At 52.0% G+C, this 18650-nt stretch overlaps 1 protein-coding gene across 2 annotated transcripts in view; it reads left to right on the forward strand.

Annotated features, from left to right (window-relative positions):
* Nucleotides 1–18650, forward strand: part of LOC116954188 (1-phosphatidylinositol 4,5-bisphosphate phosphodiesterase gamma-1-like) — a 72367-nt gene that overhangs the window by 30349 nt on the left and 23368 nt on the right. For both annotated transcript variants that reach the window (XM_032974690.2, XM_076052179.1), the window contains exons 6-17: nucleotides 2455–2539; nucleotides 3185–3268; nucleotides 5241–5275; nucleotides 7119–7191; nucleotides 9604–9705; nucleotides 11449–11567; nucleotides 12729–12814; nucleotides 14137–14257; nucleotides 15117–15285; nucleotides 16437–16556; nucleotides 17236–17346; nucleotides 18382–18569. In XM_032974690.2, the coding sequence (XP_032830581.2) occupies nucleotides 2455–2539; nucleotides 3185–3268; nucleotides 5241–5275; nucleotides 7119–7191; nucleotides 9604–9705; nucleotides 11449–11567; nucleotides 12729–12814; nucleotides 14137–14257; nucleotides 15117–15285; nucleotides 16437–16556; nucleotides 17236–17346; nucleotides 18382–18569 (1293 nt within the window). The remainder of the gene's footprint in view (nucleotides 1–2454; nucleotides 2540–3184; nucleotides 3269–5240; nucleotides 5276–7118; nucleotides 7192–9603; nucleotides 9706–11448; nucleotides 11568–12728; nucleotides 12815–14136; nucleotides 14258–15116; nucleotides 15286–16436; nucleotides 16557–17235; nucleotides 17347–18381; nucleotides 18570–18650) is intronic.

The raw sequence follows: 18650 nt of genomic DNA on the forward strand, positions 1-18650 counted from the left end.
TCTCGCGTTATCGCCCAGGCGTGTCGGGTACCATCCGAGCGGTCGGGCGGTCAGTCGGTTGGCCCGCGGGTCGGCCGCGGGTCGGCCGTCGGTCGGTCGGTCGCGGGTCAACCGTCAGTCGGTTGGCCGATGGTCGGCCGCGGGTCGGCCGTCGGTCAGTCGGTCGGTCGGTCGGTCGCGGGCCAACCGTCAGTCGGTTGGCCGATGGTCGGCCGCGTGTCGGCGGTCGGTTGGCCGATGGTCGGCCGCGGGTCGGCTGGCCGTCGGTCAGTCGGTCAGTCGGCCGCGGGCCTGCCTCGGGCTGGCCGCGGGTCGGCCGTCAGTATGCCGGCCAGCCAGGGTGTGGCAAGTTCTGGCCTGTTTTATGTTCCCATGAAATCGCCGGTTCCGAGACCCCATAGGTTTTCTGAATATCCGACCTAAAGGGGGTGGATACGAGGTGGGGGGGGGGGGTGGGTGTACGTTTGTGTGTCACAGGCTGGCAAGGTGCCCGGCGTCTCTTCTTGAAGTGGGTTCATTCGGTTTGCTCTAATTCGTTGTCGTGGAGAGGCGGTAGTGGGGGCCAGGGGTACAGCTGGGGGAGGGGGTTTAACCATTGAACAGGAAAAGGTTTTGAGAAGCGGGCCGTGGTCGTCGGTGGGCGCTGCGCGATTGGCGGTCAGTGTGTACCCCCCCCCCCCCCCACCACTGCCGTGCGAGAGCCTCGCTTGCGTGCTGCTCCATTCCCATTGGATGGGCGTCAATTCCACGTTCCTTTGGAGGGGAGAGGTGGTGTCGAGTCTCTCCTGTCGCACGAATAAGCGCGTTGTTTCGGTCACCCGTTGTGGTAATGCGTTGCTCGCGAAGCAAAGATTGGTGGGTAGCGCGCGCGTACATTCGCGAAACGTTCAAGCCAGCTGGGGGATGCAAGTTTTGTCCGGCAGGCGGGTAGTAGTTCAGTAAGTGGCGTGGCGACGTTGAAACCCGTGCGGACCTTTTGCGTGTTAACCCCCCAGTGCACCCTGGGTTCTCTCCTGCCACTGCAGTTTCCCTCGCGCATGTGAAACGCTTTTTCATAACGTCGTACAGGGTTCCGTCAACGGGCATCTGCACAAGCCCTCCCCCCCCCCCCCCCCCCCCAAAGCCGCGTACGTGAGTCGGCGATTTTTGTGCCGGAGCGGATGTTAAGCCTGTACTAAACGAAAAACTCAACTATTTTTATTTTACCAGGTAAGGCCCACTGAGCGATGTAGCTCTTTTTCAGAAGTGACCTGGCCGCAAATGATAGCTCAGCGAAGTAGCTTATCGTGTGGAACTTTATTGCAGACAAATACTGTAAATGCGCATTGATTCTAAGTGTGGAGGGAAAAACCGGAGGACTCGGAGAAAAATCCACGTGACCATGAGGGAGAAAGACACGCAAACTCCAAATATACGGACATCAGGGTTGGGGATTTACCCACGATCTCCTGTATACCAGGCGAGGTAGTTAACATCTCGCCACCGCGTGTTTGAAGCAAAATCGGAACGGCTCGCACATCTGCACTAATTATTTGTTTTTCTCCTTTGTTCAACTCGGGCTGGAAAAGATGGAGAATAGCGGCTGGAAATGTTTCTCTCTCTCTCTCTCTTTTTTCCCCTTTCTTTCCACAATCCCAAAAATAGGACAAAGGAAATCTGTTCCTTGCTGATAACACAGCAGTGCAGGAAGGGATCTTTTTTATCATGGGACTTAAAGAGTTGAGAGAGGGGGTTTTTGTACGCATGGACAGGAAATGGCTACGCGATGATTGACCCCCCACTCCCCACGTGATTCCACGTGCGACCACGATTCTGGGGTAACGATTCAACTAAAAACTAAAGCCAGAATTTTTTATTTTACCAGCTAAGGCCCACTGAGCTACATAGCTCTTTTTCGGAAAGCGACCTGGCCACAAATGATAGCTCAATGAAGCGACTTTTCAAGTGGAAATTTATAGCAGCCAAATACTGTATGAACGCGCGATGTTGATTCTAAATGTGGAGGTAAAAACCGGAAGACCCGGAGAAAAATCCACGTGACCACGGGGAGAACACGCAAACTCCAAATAAACAGGCGTCAGGGGTCGGGATCGAACCCCCACCGCCTTCTTGTATACCAGGCGAGGTAGTTAACATCTCCCCACTGTGGCGCCCTCGTCACCGTGGTGAGTCCATGCACACTATAACTTGTGCAGTTGGATTAACAGTCAACAGTGGTTTCTGGGTTTCCGTGAGCCGTTCGTACGCACATGCACAAACGTCCACGGCAAAGGTGCAGTCCCTGCAATTGCTTGCGCGCGCGACTGCCGTCGGGAGGGCCTATTGCTAGAGATCGCTCCTCTACGGGGTATTTAGCCTACCCATTCCATGCTGGAACGGCGTTTTTGGAGTTGCCCACGCGTTTTTGCCCCGGCCTTTTCGGCCGCCTGTTGAACGTCGTTGCGTCGTTTGCAGGGTGAATCGCAAGGACCTGAAGGCCATGCTGCCGCAGCTGAACTTCAAGTTGCCGAACACGCGGCAACTCCGGGACAAGTTTGCGGTAACCCGCGACGGCCGCGCTGTCGCTTGCCTCCACCGGTTTACCGTCGGTTCGGAGTTCGGAACGTGACTTGGCGTTCATAAGCCCGGTTACGTCGCGTGACGAAATCCCACGAAGGTTAACGATCGTCCGCGTGCTTTGCTTGTTGCATAGCAACAGTTGAGGTCCCATTGTCATTCCACTGCTGGGTGACTGTCTCCACACCGTGTGACCCGCCGATTGTTTGGCCCAAGGTTTTCTATTAAACCTTCCTTTGTGTGAGCTCACAACAAGTGAGATGAACACGCAAGTAGGCTTTCGCGACCAATATTATCCATAATGGAGGTTGATGATGCTAGTGGTAATGACTGGCGAAACGTCGTACTCGAATTTAATACGCCGTGGGTTTACTCTCCAACACACCGGCGTGCTGAACACGTAACAAATCGGCACATTTTGTTAACGTGACAAACCTTACTAATTGGCCGTGTCGGGTGGTGGAGGGTTTAACGACACATTAATATTTACGCGATCTAACCCCCAAAAAAAAACCTCTTGCGGACTACAACGAGCGCTTTTTGTTCACAGCAACAACAAAAATATGCCTCGCGTACATTTATTATTTTTTCAAACGCAAACGTTTTTTTTTGTGAACGTCTCTTGCAGGAAGTGGAAGCGAGGAAGGGGGAGATTTCCTTCGCCCAGTTTGTGGCCTTTTACAAGAACCTCATGTTCGACGCGCAGAGACTGGTGAGGCTTCGCGGGAATGTCTGCGCGCGCTCGCCCGGCCTTCACGTCACGCGCGCTCGCCCACGCTTTACCGGGCGCAGTGCCCTCGACCTGTGAGCCGGCCGGCGGCGGCGGCGGTCATCGCCGTGGAGGCACACTGATGATCTTGCGAAACTCCCTTGCCGTGGTCGTCGCGCAGGCGCCGTACGGCGGTACGGCAGCAGTGTGGACTCCACCTGTTCCTTCCGTGTGGGATTGAGTGTTTCCCCCTCGCACGCGTGGGTGCCCTGGTTTCCTCCCACGTGTATGAACGCTCATTGATTGACCGATAACACCGTAATACACAGAGGACCACTGAGCTTGGGCAATTGTTGGTGCCGGCTCAACGCGTGGCTGCTGCTGCTGTCTCGCTGGTTGTCTGTGGTTCCTCCTCGCGCGCCTCCGAGTCGTCCTCTCTCTTCGAGAGCGAGCACATACTCTGCGGTGCGCTACAAGTTGGGGGTTGGTGGCTCGCGCAGACACATTTGGACGAGGTGGCTGCGATGGAGCTTGTTGACGTTGTCGTGGTCGGCCTTCGGCTTCCCACTGCTGTCCAAAAGCCTCACCTCCATTTTCTCCCATTTCTTTCGTTCCCCAGTTGCTTGTGTCACAAGTGGCGAAATGTTAATTCCCTCACGTGGTATACAGGAGGTCGTGGGTTGGATCTTGGTGCTGACGATGCCTGCTTATTTGGAGTTTGCATGTTTTCTCTCTCTCTCCGCTTGGTCGTGTTGATTTTTTCTCCGGATCCTCCGGTTTTTCCTTCCACCTTTCAGAATCAACATCACGTGTTTAGAGTATTTGGCTGATACAAATGTTCACGCGATGGTAAGCCACTTTGTTGAGCGAGAATTTGTGGCCAGGTTGCTTCTGAAAAAGAGCTACATAGCTCAGTGTGGGCCTTACCTGGTAAAATAAAAAATAGTTTAGTTTTAGTGCCTGGTCATGGCCCTCTCTTCCGCTGTCTCCCTCTGATCCTTTTCTCGGTCTCCTCCACCCATAATGCACATTTGCTTGGTCTCACCTCTCGTCAGCTGTTGCTCATGACGCCCAGTTTCCAATTGGCGCCCATTGTCCTGCCAATTCTTTCTCGATTCTTTTGTTGTTGTTGCTTACACGGGCGACTTGTCAGATGTACCTCTTGAGTCTCCAAACTTAAATACTACTTTGAATTAAGTATATTGTTTACATGTTAACATTCGTGTGCACGCTACATGCGATATAACAGATAAGTTGGTGATACTGCTGCTGCTGCATTGGCAGTAGTGCACAAACAAACATCGTGTGTGTGTGTGGCCATAAAAGTAAAATATATCGGCAACGTTTCGGTAAATTCGTGTAATGTATATTGAACGTCTTTCGCAGCAAACCACGCTGAACGGAGGTGGGCCTTTTTCACATCATGGCTAAACCTTAAATCACATCATGGCTTAACCTTAAATTGCATCATGGCAAAACCTTAAATCGCATCATGGCTAAACCTTAAATCGCATCATGGCTAAACCTTAAATCGCATCATGGCTAAACCTTAAATCACAGGATGGCTAAACCTTAAATCACAGGATGGCTAAACCCTAAATCACATCATGGCTAAACCTTAAATCACAGGATGGCTAAACCTTAAATCACAGGATGGCTAAACCTTAAATCACAGGATGGCTAAACATTAAATCGCATCATGGCTAAACCTTAAATCGCATCATGGCTAAACCTTAAATCGCATCATGGCTAAACCTTAAATCACAGGATGGCTAAACCTTAAATCACAGGATGGCTAAACCTTAAATCACAGGATGGCTAAACCTTAAATCACAGGATGGCTAAACCTTAAATCACATCATGGCTAAACCTTAAATCACAGGATGGCTAAACCTTAAATCACAGGATGGCTAAACCTTAAATCACAGGATGGCTAAATCTTAAATCATTGCCTCTTTTCCCCCCTGTCTTACAGATCGTTGAGCAGATAGACTTCTGCGTACCTCTTCGGTAAGTTCCAAATAAATCCCCCACACACCCCCGCTCCCCTCCCCCCATCCACCGCTTCATTTGTAGCCCAGCCCAGTCATCATCACAGCCATTATCATGGAGACCGAACGGATTGATTTATTTTCATTGATTTTCTCTGCGATTATATATTTTTCTCGCTATTTATGTATTCATTTTTTATTTGCTAAGTAGTGGGGTTTTGTTTTTGTATTATCTGTGTACGGAACTGGATCATTGGGATGCAATTGCATGAATAATGCTCAATAAAATTAAATAATTATTATCATTTGCAGTTAAGGCTGGATTTTGTTGTAGCATTTGCATGTGTGTATTGTCAACTTTTCGGCTATACGGGGGAGATCTTTGTCTTTGTTCTAAAACGTGTTATTTAGTTCAAACCAAGACTACTGTCCATCAAAAAGCCATAAAAATTCTAAGAACACGACAACTCCATTTTCAATGCTGGAGAGCGCAAATATAAACTCATCTGCAGTGCCCAGGGAAGTGGTCCACGTGGCCATCAAGAGTGGGAACCATGTGTGCCTGGTCAGTTGTATCCATCGTCTATAAACTAGCAATCCAAACGTTGTTAAGCATTTTTCGATTTAAAGCTTTCGTGACTGCAGGGATTCATCTTCTTGGTTCTTTCGGTAAAGTCACGTAGGAGGGAAGTAATAAAAATAAAACATAATAAAATAAAATTATCACGACGTTTCGGCCACAACACAAGTAGCCTTCTTCAGGTGAAGGAACAGAACTGTCGGGACGACAGCGCTTCAAAGCTTCAAAGCGCTGTCGTCTCGGCAGTTCTGTTCCTTCACCTGAAGTAGGCTACTTGTGTTGTGACCGAAACGTCGTGAGAATTTTATTTTATTATGTTTTATTTTTATTATTTTATTTCCATTCTACGTGACTTTACCGAAAGAACCAAGAAGTTATTAAGCATATTAAATGCTTGCCACAAATGAACCACGATACCGTGCTCGTCTCATCAAGGAGCATAAAACATCACGCCAACTCCGGTTCATCCTCGCAGCAGCGGCTTTTGGCTGCTAGCCATCAGGCCAAGACGGCCACCGCATCGCGTGCTTTCAGATGCGCTTCTGCGGCCGTCTGGAACGCTCTTCCTTCCAATATTAGGAAGCCAGTGTAGCTATGCACTTGGAAATCTAGATTAAAAACGAATTAATTTAGAACTGCTTTTCGTGTTTAGTTTACCCTTCCCCTGCACCTTCGATTAGCACGGTTGGCGACATACAGTGCTAAAGAAGTTCACCATACAGAGCATGCATAAATGTTTTAGCTGCGGTAGCACGAGTATGATTTCACCCCGTGCGGGCGTCTAAAATGACAAACGAAGCTATTTATTTTTATTTTACCACGTCAGGCTCACGGAGCTATACAGCTCTTTTTAAGAAATGGCCTGACCACACATGATAGCTCAACGAAGTGGCTTATCACGTGGAAATTTGTAGGAGCCAAATACTTGATGCTAAATGTGGCAGGAAAGACGCAACTATGGGGACAACATGCAGACTTCAAATATACGGCAGGCGTCTTGGTTGGGATCGAACCCCCGGCCTGTATACCAGGCGAGGCAGTTAACATCTCCCCACCGCGTCTCTCACTGGCATGCCGACGTCTCGCCCCGTGTGTCCGTGACCCCGTGTGTCCGTGACCCTGCGTGTCCCCAACCCCGCGTTTCCCCGACCCCGTGTGTCCGTGACCCCGTGTGTCCCGTGACCCCGTGTGTCCGTGACCCCGTGTGTCCGTGACCCCCTCGTGTCCCCGATCCCCGCGTGTCTGTAACCCCACGTGTCCCCGACCCCTGTGCGCCGTCCAGGAACTCGGAGCGGCCGGACGTCTGCTCCGTAACGCTGCACGACTTCCAGAGGTTCCTGCAAATCGAGCAGAAGGTGAGGGCGTAAACGTTTGAGCTGATGTTGTTTAGCCCGCTGTGAACTCGAGGGGCTGGGGAGATGGAGCCTCATTTGCAGGATTGACCTGGGGCCGATGATGATTTTCCCTCCATAATACAGGGTTTTTTTTGGTTAGATTGCGTAAATATAAAAAATGTGTCATGAAACCCGCCACCACCCGACGCGTAAACCGAACGTGCCAATTCGTTACTGGTGTAGCACATCGGTGTTTTGGAGAGCGAAGCCACAACCCCCCAAAAAACGCCGTGTTATGGATGATATTTGTCGCGAAAGCCTACGTGTTATAGATGATTCTCCCTGTGTGTGTGACATCCCGATTGAGTAATTCGCGGTGTGATTTTCGAACCTGGCAATTGTTGTGGGCCCTGACGCCCGCCGGCACACAGCGGCCGACTCTTGCGAATTACGTCAGGGGATCTGCACCGTCCACTGTGAAAACAGACGGCACGTATTGTCAAGGTTATTACACCAACTGCAGTATTAACCAGGGCGGCCGTAGTGCAGATACACTGCTTGGTACAGATAAGTCGTCATGATGCCAAGTCGTGATTTGGAAGATTCAAGAATAGTTTTTCATCAGGGTTATACTGTCATTTAGTCCATCTGATTTCTTCGTTTCATATAATCGGAATCTTTATTTATCCTGGAGGAATCTCAGTGGCCCTGTCTAGCTCTGCTCGTTACGTTAAGTCCAGGTGGAGTAGAATCGCATTGGTTTGCGCTATGAAACCATCAATCCGAGTTCGATGTCCGGCCATGGGCTAACATCAGCAGCAAGTGCTGTCTGAGCTGGCCTCGTGACCACATCAGTAGCAGCCTGTAATAGCAAACAATGGGAGCTGTTGCCACGCAACAGCTCCGCATCGCGGTAATGAGACGTGTCGCGCAGCAAACCAAGCATCAGCAACCGCCGTTCGGCACCAAGTGATGGTGGTGTCACCATGGCACTTGTACCAGACTAAGTGCACTTTGAGGCCATGTAAAGTGTTGAAGGCTTGCTGCTGGGCAGGAGGCCGCGGGACAGACCCAAGTGCTATGGGTTCATTGAATGAGATGACCGGCAGATGGCACCACCTGTGCTCCCCACTGTGGTGCCAACTTGCTACCGTTTTAGCCACCCGACGCTCCGCTCGTTGTTGTGAACGTCGCTCCTCTGCCCTCCGCTGTTGTTGGAGGGTGACCGCCTCCAACTGCCCAGTAGGGTCCTTCACACACAAGTGAATAACGCAAACAATAATAATCCTCTTCTTTGGTTCTTTCGGTAAAGTCACGCAGAATGAGAATAAAATATTAAATTGATAAAATAAAATAACACAATAATATTCTCATGACGTTTCGGCCACAACACAAGCGGCCTTCATCAGGTGAAGGGACGAGACTGTCTGGTAGGACAGCGCTGGAGTGAAAGAGCCACGTTCAGATCACGGCCTTTAAGCCTAAAGTTGAGGCTTAAAGGCCGTGATCTGAACGTGGCTCTTTCACTCCAGCGCTGTCCTACCAGACAGTCTCGTCCCTTCACCTGATGAAGGCCGCTTGTGTTGTGGCCGAAACGTCGTGAGAATATTATTGTGTTATTTTATTTTATCAATTTATTATTTTATTCTAATTCTATGTGACTTTACCGAAAGAACCAAAGAAGATGAATCATTGCAGTCACGAAAGCTTTAAATCGAAATAATAATCCTCCTGACTAATAACAATAAAAGCAACTGTGGGTCGCTGCAAGTTGTCCAAGTAAATACCAGACCGTGTCTCTGAATCAGAATATGTATTTATCCTGGAGGAATCTGATGAACTATGAAGGTCTCTTTCACAGATGTCCAGTTCGGGCGGGTAAGGACACAACAACACCAGTTACAAAAACACGATAGCAGTGCAAAGTACAAGAAAGATAATCATGTCACCCAAAAACATCAAAATAAAACGAAACCATCCCCATCCTACCAGCCAAAGCTCACTGACGTATTAACTTAATTTTTCAGAAGTGGCCACAAATAATAGCTCAACAAAGTGGACCATCATTTTGACATTTCATAGCACCTGAATAATCTAAATGATCTCAATGCATGTTTCTAAATGTGGAGGGAAAAACCGAAGGAACTGGACAAAAAAAATCCACGTGACCACTGGGAGAGAGAGACGCGCAAACTCCAAATATACAGCAGAAGGCGTCGGGGTCGGGATAGAACCCACGCCCTCCTCCATACCAGACGAGGAAGATAACAACGCCACACACGCTCCCGACAACCAAACTAACGCAAGCTCAGATCCACGGAAGCAAATCACGGGGAGAACCGTCCCGGGCCGTCGGCCTCCCCCACCCTCCCCAGGCGAGGCTGAATATTCCTTGGGACCATCTCTCCCACCCCTTCCCGCCCCCCCCCGCAGGAACCGTGGGCCAGCGACCTGGCGTGCGTGCGGGAGCTCATGTTCCGCATCCTGTGTGACGGCGCGCGCGAGAGCGAGGAGCCCTGCTTCTCCCTCGAGGAGGTGACGCCCGCCCGCCCGCCCGCCCGCCCGCCCGCATGCCGCGCGCCCCCCTTGCCGCGTGTTTATTATCGACGCCCCGAAGCTGTTGGGCGTGGGGTCCTCGGGGCCGAGCGAAAGCCGAATCCGGGGGCGCGAGCTTTCGGACGCCTCCCTTTTGGGAGTTTTTGTTGTTGTCGTAAATATAAAAATGTTACCGAGGCGATGTGCGGGGCCCGTTCCATCACGTTGTGACGCACGTGTGTACACACGCCGTCGACATAAGCCAAACCGCTCGTGAAAAGCAGGGGGATGGAGAAAGATGAGGGATGGGCTCGCTGCCCTGAACCACACAAGGGGGAGTGGGGGTCCCATCGAAAGGGGAGAGGGTATTTTTATTTTTGAAGCAAGGGGGACGGGATGACAGGGGGAGAGCGAGGGACACACACCTAAATTGCAGTGGTTATGCCTCTTATGCCCGGTCCCTGTCTCCCGACCCTCCATCCTGCTAACTTATTTAAGTTGTTTTGTGTGATGGGGGGGGGGACCATCTGGCCTCGAATTTCACCTCCCTTTCCCTCGAGCTTATGGCTCAGGTGTTCCACACCGTAATGCGCCGTAAGCGTACTGCACCGTTGTTTCCAGGTGGGTGGTTTCGTTTGATTCTTCCAGTTGGTCAAAATAACCTTCCTGGGCTATGATGTTGAAAGTCTGCAAGAGAGCGTGTCTGGTGCATTGAGGCCACGGGAGGCCTTTAATCCCCATGAGGTCTCCTCTAATGGTGGGGGGGGCAAGTCTGTGCCACTAAGGTCATTAATGAACCCTTGCGACCTCGCCGTAAGGCTTCTCCACATCCGGGCAGTGACGGGAAGCCATGGAGATAGTTCTGTGCTGAACCTGGAGAACGTCTGGGGCAGTCTAAAGAAATGTTAATCAATTTTGCCCTGCTCTCATTCGTTAAGTACGTCCGATGCGCAAACTTAAATTGAATGAGTTTGAGCGACGGAGCTCTTCGGCCTGCGTTATTTGGTGGGGGGGGAGGGGGGGGGAGGTTTAACGCTTTGCGATTGAGCTTCCAGGACGTAGAAACGTGTTTTTAGCTCTGTCTGTCTGTAACGAGGGGACACGGAAACTCTCGTGATGGGGGAGCCACTGGAGCTGTGGACTTTTAAATCTAGATTAAAAACTAATTTCTTTAGAACTGCTTGTTGGGTTAGGTTGTTGTCCTTTCCACCCCTGCCCATGCACCTCCGATTAGCACGCTTGGCTACGTACGGTGCGAAAGAAGCTCAAACATACATGCAGAATGATTCATTTCGAACAAAGCTTTAATAGAGAGGTGTGTTGCCTTTAGGGATTCGGCCGAGAGCCGTGATCCGAGCCCCGATGGTACTCATCATCGCAGGCCCACCGCTTCCCGCGTGCTCGGCACGATTGGCAGTTTTTTTATTTTTAATTAATAAGTAAGTCAATATTGCCATTCGAGAACCCAGACTACAAAGTCGAATTCAAAAAGAGGGGCAACAAGAAGCGCAGCTAACGTGTAACAAACTCGGCGCAACGCACCCTCGAATTTGTCGATCGATCGGAAGGCGTCCGGGCTCTCTGCCCTCCGAGACGCTCAAACGCGCGGCCCCACCCCGGAAAAGGGCGCGCGTGAATTACGAGCGGCTGCGACGAACCGGCGTGCGACGCGTAGTTGTTGGCGTCGTCGATGTGGACAATTGTTTATCCCCCCGCCCCCCCCCCCCCCCCCGCGTGGCACAGTTCCTGACGTACCTGTTCTCCCGTGAGAACTGCGTGTGGGACAGCCAGTACAACCAGGTGTGCGCCGAGCAGATGAACAACCCACTGTCGCACTACTGGATCTCATCTTCGCACAACACGTGAGTGCACACGCACGCACGACGACGACAAAGATCCCCCGTGTGGCCTGTAACAGGCTGTTGGGGCAAGTGCTGTTAGCGAGGAGCACCTGTGAAGGCCGGCACGGCACGTGAGGGGGTAGGGTTTGCCAGCACCACGTCCTGGACGCCTTTGTCTCCCCAGTGGTGATTTTTACACATCGCACCAGGTACTCATTTGAGGCTAAGTCGACTTAGGAGAGGCCCGGAACCGGTTCAGATAATCGTCACTGGTGTGAGTGGGAATCGAACTCGGGTTGCCGGGTTCGTAGCGCGGCGCGCTAACCGCTACGCCACCGCCCCCCACACGCACGCACCACACACGTACACACACGTGTGGATTTTCACACGCACGCGATTGGCTCGTCGTCAATTGGCTGAAAACATCTTACTCTACACGCGCCTCCGTGTGTTGCGGATTGCGAAGAGGTATGAGATGATGTTTGCATTAATGACGCTAAGATATAACAAAAAAACATTGATTATCATCATTAACGCTTTAAGTTGACCGTTGTGCTTGATTTGTGTGTTTAATGCGTCAAATTCCCGGCAGAACGCAGCTTATCTTGGGTGCTGTGTTCACCGATTGGTCACTCTGTCATACTAATAAGCCACCGATTGGTCGCTTCGTCATACAACTAAGCCACCGATTGGTCGCTTCGTCGTATAACAAAGCCACCGATTGGTCGCTTCGTCATACAACTAAGCCACCGATTGGTCGCTTTGTCATAAAACTAAGCCACCGATTGGTCGCTTCGTCGTACAACTAAGCCACCGATTGGTCGCTTCGTCGTACAACTAAGCCACCGATTGGTCGCTTCGTCGTACAACTAAGCCACCGATTGGTCGCTTTGTCGTAAAACTAAGCCACCGATTGGTCGCTTCGTCGTGCAACTAAGCCACCGATTGGTTGGTTCGTCATACACTTAAGCCACCGATTAGTCTCTTAATCGTACAATTAAGCCACCGATTGGTGGCTTCGTCGTACACCTAAGCCACCGATTGGTTGGTTCGTCGTACACCTAAGCCACCGATTGGTCGGTTCGTCGTACACCTAAGCCACCGATTGGTCGGTTCGTCGAGCCAGCTGCCGCACTGACCGGTGGCTGTCCGCTGCTGCTGCGGCCGTTGTTGCCGCCACAGCTATCTGACAGGGGACCAGTTCTCGAGCGAGTCGTCGCTGGAGGCCTACGCGCGCTGCCTCCGCATGGGCTGCCGCTGCATCGAACGTAAGTCCCCACGGAGCTCACGGGGCGGCCGTCGCGACGCTCTGGTCTCACGTCCCCGGCGAGGGGGGAGGGGGGGGACCCGTTGTGACGTGTTGGCTGAACGTTCGTTTTCTCCACATTTTGCCATTCATCTTCTCTTTTTCTTATTCCCTTTTATCCGTATGTATGTACGTACCTATGTACGTATGTATGTATGTACTTTGAACTTCTTTCGCACCGTACATAGCCAACTGTGCTTCATAGCTAAGTGGGCCTTACACCTGGTACAATGACAATAGTTTGTGGTTTTCTTTTTTTCTTCAACATCCCACTGGTGGACGATGTGCGTGCAACAGGGAGTGGATTGTCGTTATGAAGCAGTTCAATGTGTCTATGTTGAATTTATTTCGCACCGTACGTAGCCAACCGTGCTAATCGGGGGTGCGGAGGAAGGACCACAAACTAAACACACAAGGCACAAGCATCCGACCTCTTTATGGAGGCACCTGGGTTTGTGAACTTCTGGCAGCTACAGCGGCAGTCCGCCACGCTTAACGATCATCGTCGTCATATCAAATCCATTGCTAATGTTTCCGTGTCCTTCCTCTCTGTGCTAGTGCCTCCTCTACATTGAAAACTCATTTCTTTTTTGTGTTCAGTTTGTTGTCCTTCCCCTGTACCTCCGATTAGCACGGTCGGCTACGTACGGTGTGAAAGAAGTTCAACATACATACAGTAAAACCTTGGATTGCGAGCATAATTCGTTCCGGAAACGTGTTTGCAATCCAAAGCACTCGTACATCAAAGCACTCGTAGATCAGTTGTGATCACGTGACGCGCGGCAGTACAAAGCGTATACGTACACTACTCGTATTGCAAGACCCTCGCTCGTTTATAAAATTCATATTTATTTTAAATTTTTGCTGGTCTTGCAAAACACTTGCAGACCAAGTTACTCGCAATCCAAGGTTTTATGGAACATATATACAAATGATATTAGCTTATGAAAACCTACATAAATAAGCGATTAAATACATTAAAATTATCATCATAACACATCTCTTTATCTCTCATCACTTTATATCTCGTCATTTCAATTCATCACTTTCTCTCTCTCTCGCTCTCTCGATGCAGTCATCCAGATGTGCAGATGCGATTCGCGGATAGGGAAAATCTCAGATGGCAAGTTCGTGAATGACGGGGGGAATACCGTACACCACTCTTGCGTTCACGTGCACCTTTGGATGGAGATGCTGCTCCCCCAAGGAGTGTGTCGCGCGGGTCCAAAATGTCCGCAGAGCGCCCCCACTGTATTTCCACGTGTCCTGCCACTGTCCGCACAGTGGACTGCTGGGACGGCCCGGATGACATGCCCATCATTTACCACGGCCACACGCTCACCTCCAAGATCAAGTTCCTGGACGTCCTCAACACAATCAAGGAGCATGCCTTCGTCACGTCCGAGTGAGTGGCGGTGGCGGGCGTAGTGGCGGAGGTGTGATGAAAGTTAAACGATGAAGTGTGGCGAAAGTTAAAGGGGGGTGAGAGGTCTGCAGGTTGGCATGCTTTTTGGAAAACCGAAATTGATTAACTATGAGCAGCTCCCAATGTTTTGAATGAAGAGTTTTTCATGAGCACGTGTTAATCGAAAGTTATTCCATGGTTTCTAAATCGTGTAATGAGCCGTGTAATGGGGCGCTGCGGTGGCGTGATGTTGTCTCCCTCGCCTGGTATACAGGAAGTCGTGGGTTCAGTCCCGACCCTGACGCCTGCTGTATATTCGGAGTTTGCGGTGCCTCTCTCTCCCCGTGGTTGCGTGGATTTTTCTCCGGCTCCTCCGGTTCTTCCCTCCACATTTAGAATCAACATCACGCGAGTATTTGGCTGCTATAAATTTCCACACGATGATAAGCCACTTCGTTGAGCTATCATTTGTGGCCAGGTCGCTTCTGAAAAAGAGCTATATAGCTCAGTGGGCCTTACCTGGTAAAATACAAGTGGCATAGTTTTATTTGTGTTTCAATACGGACATTACTGAAACACGGAGAAAAGTTGACAAAAATGTGCGCTGAGATGCACGCTCGGAATTCAGAAGTGGAATGTTTAATTGATGCTGGAATTCGAAGGGCCGGCGGTTGAGAATAACGAAGGAGAGTGGTGGGGTTGGCGGTGTTGGGGAGGGGAGTTTGGCGGGTGGGCGGGCGGGCGGCTCTGTGCACCAGCTCGCCCAGCCCGGTGTGTGGCCGCGTTGCAGCCGAGCCAACGCATCATCCGGCGCGGCGTGGGGGGTTACGAGACTTGACCCCCGCGACGTCGCCCACAGCTACCCCGTGATCCTCTCCATCGAGGATCACTGCAGCATCGTGCAGCAGAGGAACATGGCGTCGTTCTTCCGCAAGGTCTTCGGCGACATGCTGCTCATCAAGCCCGTGGAGGCCCAGGCCGAGGAGCTGCCCTCGCCCACGCAGCTCAAGGGGAAGATCCTCATCAAGGTGGGGGTGGGGGGGGGGCCTGGCACGCCCGGGCATTGGCGCTGCACTAGGATGGCTTGTGTGCTGCACTAGGATGGCTTGTGTGCTGCACTACACTAGGATGGGGTGTGTGCTGCACTAGGATGGCTTGTGTGCTGCACTAGGATGGCTTGTGTGCTGCACTACGCTAGGATGGCTTGTGTGCTGCACTAGGATGGCTTGTGTGCTGCACTACGCTAGGGTGGCTTGTGTGCTGCACTACGCTAGGATGGCGTGTGTGCTGCTGCACTACGCTAGGATGGGGTGTGTGCTGCGCTACACTAGGATGGGGTGTGTGCTGCACTAGTATGGGGTGTGTGCTGCACAAGGATGGCTTGTGTGCTGCGCTAGGATGGGGTGTGTGCTGCACTACGCTAGGATGGGGTGTGTGCTGCGCTGCACTAGGATGGCTTGTGTGCTGCACTAGAATGGCTTGTGTGCTGCACTAGGATGGGGTGTGTGCTGCACTACGTTAGAGTCGGCCACCACTCGTGCCGACGGATTGGGGAGGCCCTCATGCAGTAGTGGATTTACCGTGGCTGATGATGATGATATTGCCGGTGTAATAATAACCGTAGCAATAACACTCCGCGCTGTCCGCTTTCCCAGTGGCTGTTAAAGACCCTGTGACGTGATTGACACGAGAAGGCCACCGCATGCCAGCGTGAAGGATTCAAATCTGCCACAGTCTAACAATTACACCGCAAATTACTTGATTGGGATTCTGCACGCGCACGCCAGCAATCCTGAGCCCTTGCGTGCAGCAGATGAATGCTCGTCCTGGCCTCTTGAATTTTCGCCTGCTTGAACATAATGACGTCGAATTTTGACTCAAAACCTTCGTGACTGCAGGAATTCATATTCTTTGGTTCTTTTGGTAAAGCTCCGTAGGTTGAAAATAATTATAATAAATAAAGCGAATAAAAATAATAATAATAATAATACAAATAATGACGACCGCTTGTGTTGCGATCGAAACGTCGGGGTTTTTTTTCACTTTACTTTTTCATTATCACTTTTTCTATCTACGTGACTTTACCGAAAGAGCCAAAGAAGAAAAATGATGTAGCTTGAAACCTCTGATTACGATGATGATGATGATGGAGATGGCTCGTTCACTCCACGTCGCGCAGCACAAGAAGCTCGGCGAGGGGAACTCCGACGAGGTGGCCTCCAGCGGCAGCTACTCGGAGTGCGACATCAGCAACTCCATCAAGAACGGCATCCTCTACCTGGAGGACCCCATCAACCACGTGAGTTGGTGGGAGGTCTCCGGTTGCCTCAAAGGTCCAGAGCGCCAATAGCTGGCACCACCGTCGAGATAAATCCTCGGTTTTGAATTCCGGGTGTGAATCGGGGCTTCAGCCGCCCAGCCGCGATTAAACTGGGCTCTCTGGTGCGACGAGTTGCTGGTCTGGGTCCAGGTGGCCGTGTCGCTTGGAGGTCAGAGGTCACGGGGCTGAGCTGCTGCTGAAAATCCGGGTTTTGAATTGGGGTGCAACAACTGCCAGGTTCTCAAGCGGTACTAAAACCATTTATATTTTCCCAGGTAAAGCCAACGGAGGCATATGGCTTTTTTTCAGAAGCGACCTGGCCACAAATGACAGCTCAACGAAGTGGCTATAGCAGCCAAATACTCTAAACGCACCTTTCTAATGTGGAGGGAAAAAATTGGAAGGACCCGGAGAAAAATCCACGCGACCACGGGGAGAGAGACACGCAAACTGCAAATATACAGGCGTCGGGATCTAACCCACGACATCCTGCATACCAGGCGAAGGAGTTAACATTTCGCCACCGTGGCGCCCCCATTGGTGGTGGCGCCCAAGACGGCAGGCAGGTGCTGGATGCGTGGTGCGGGCGACGCGTGACGCCCGCTCGCCCCTCCTGTGCGCGCACCCCCCCCCCTCCCCCCCTCTCGCTCCGGCGCAGGAGTGGAACCCTCACTTCTTCGTGCTGACGAGCAACAAGATCTACTACTCGGAGGAGACGACGGTCAACCAGTCCAACGATGAGGAGGAGGAGGACGACACCAAGAGCCAGGTAGGGGCCGAGCCGACGGCGTCGTCGGAAGTGCGGGTCGCCGGTCCCTCCTAAAGGCCACCGGTCCGCGATCGAATTGCCCAGAGTTGCGTCCAGCCTTGGTCAGACCTCAGAAGCCGAGCGGCAGGGGCGTGAGCCCGAATTGCGCGTGAATTTGCGGCCGCCACTTCCTCCCGCGTTAAGCTGGTTGTCGGCAGAGGGCAGTGCAGCAGCGTCGATTGTCGCACCGTGCTGTGCTCCAACGTTTATGCTGTCTGCCTTCGCCCCCCCGCACTGGCCAGCGTGGCGAAGTATGGACAAATAACCGCCATGACCCGCACGGGCGCTCGTCCAGCAGTGGATCGGCAAAAGGGCCGTGTACGCACGTACAAACGGCACTACAGAGTGGAGCACCTACCGTACCGCCACCGCCACTGCCAGCGGTGGTTGTGTTGTGGGGAGCCAGGGACGCAGTGGTTTTTGCGCTCCGCTGCGAACCCGGCGACCCGAGTTCGATTCCCGCTCACGGCCACAGTGGCGATTATCTGAACCGGTCCTGGGGCTCCCCCCGATCAACTCGGCCTGAAACTAGCACCTGGTGCGGCGTGTAAACATCGTCACTTGGCAGATAAAGGTGGCCGGACATGGTGTTGGCAACTCGCCCCCTCGTGTGATGTTGCCGGCCTTCATAGGTGCTGCTTGTTAGCAGCATTTGCCCCAACAGCCCATTAAGGCTATGTTGGGTGGTGGGGGGGGAGGTGGAATCTTTGTATTTGGTATTGGTGGTGGTGGTTGCAGTACGAGCAGTGGTGATGAGTCGTGTTAGCAGTTGGTCACATTAGTTGTAGTTGTGGTAATATCAGCGGGTGGTAGTGGTGGTTGTGGTATGTATGTTGAACTTCTTTCGCGCCATACATAGCCAACCGCGCTAATCGGAGGTGCAGGAACCGAGATAGTCGAGGCGATGGCGGAGGTTGCGGGATGTCGTCGCCGCCGTCGTGCTGGTTGTGACGACGGTGGTCGGGAAGTGAACCGCTCGATCGCATCCCGTTGCAGGAGTCCAACAACAACGAGCTGCACTTCAGCGAGAAGTGGTTCCACGGGAAGCTGGGCGGCGGGCGCGACGGGCGCCAGATCGCCGAGCGCCTGCTGCTCGACTACTGCTTGGAGAACGGCGGCAAGGACGGCACCTTCCTGGTGCGCGACAGCGAGACCTTCGTGGGCGACTACACGCTGTCCTTCTGGTAACCGCTCGCCGCCGCCACCGCCGCCATCTCTGCCACCGAACAAAGACCAAAGACGCCCCGTATAGTCGTTAACTCCTT

This window comes from Petromyzon marinus, chromosome 54, assembly GCF_048934315.1.
Source record: "Petromyzon marinus isolate PM22_M1 ecotype Great Lakes invasive population chromosome 54, UKy_Petmar_22M1.pri1.0, whole genome shotgun sequence".
In the NCBI taxonomy this organism is placed as follows: Eukaryota; Metazoa; Chordata; class Hyperoartia; order Petromyzontiformes; family Petromyzontidae; genus Petromyzon; species Petromyzon marinus.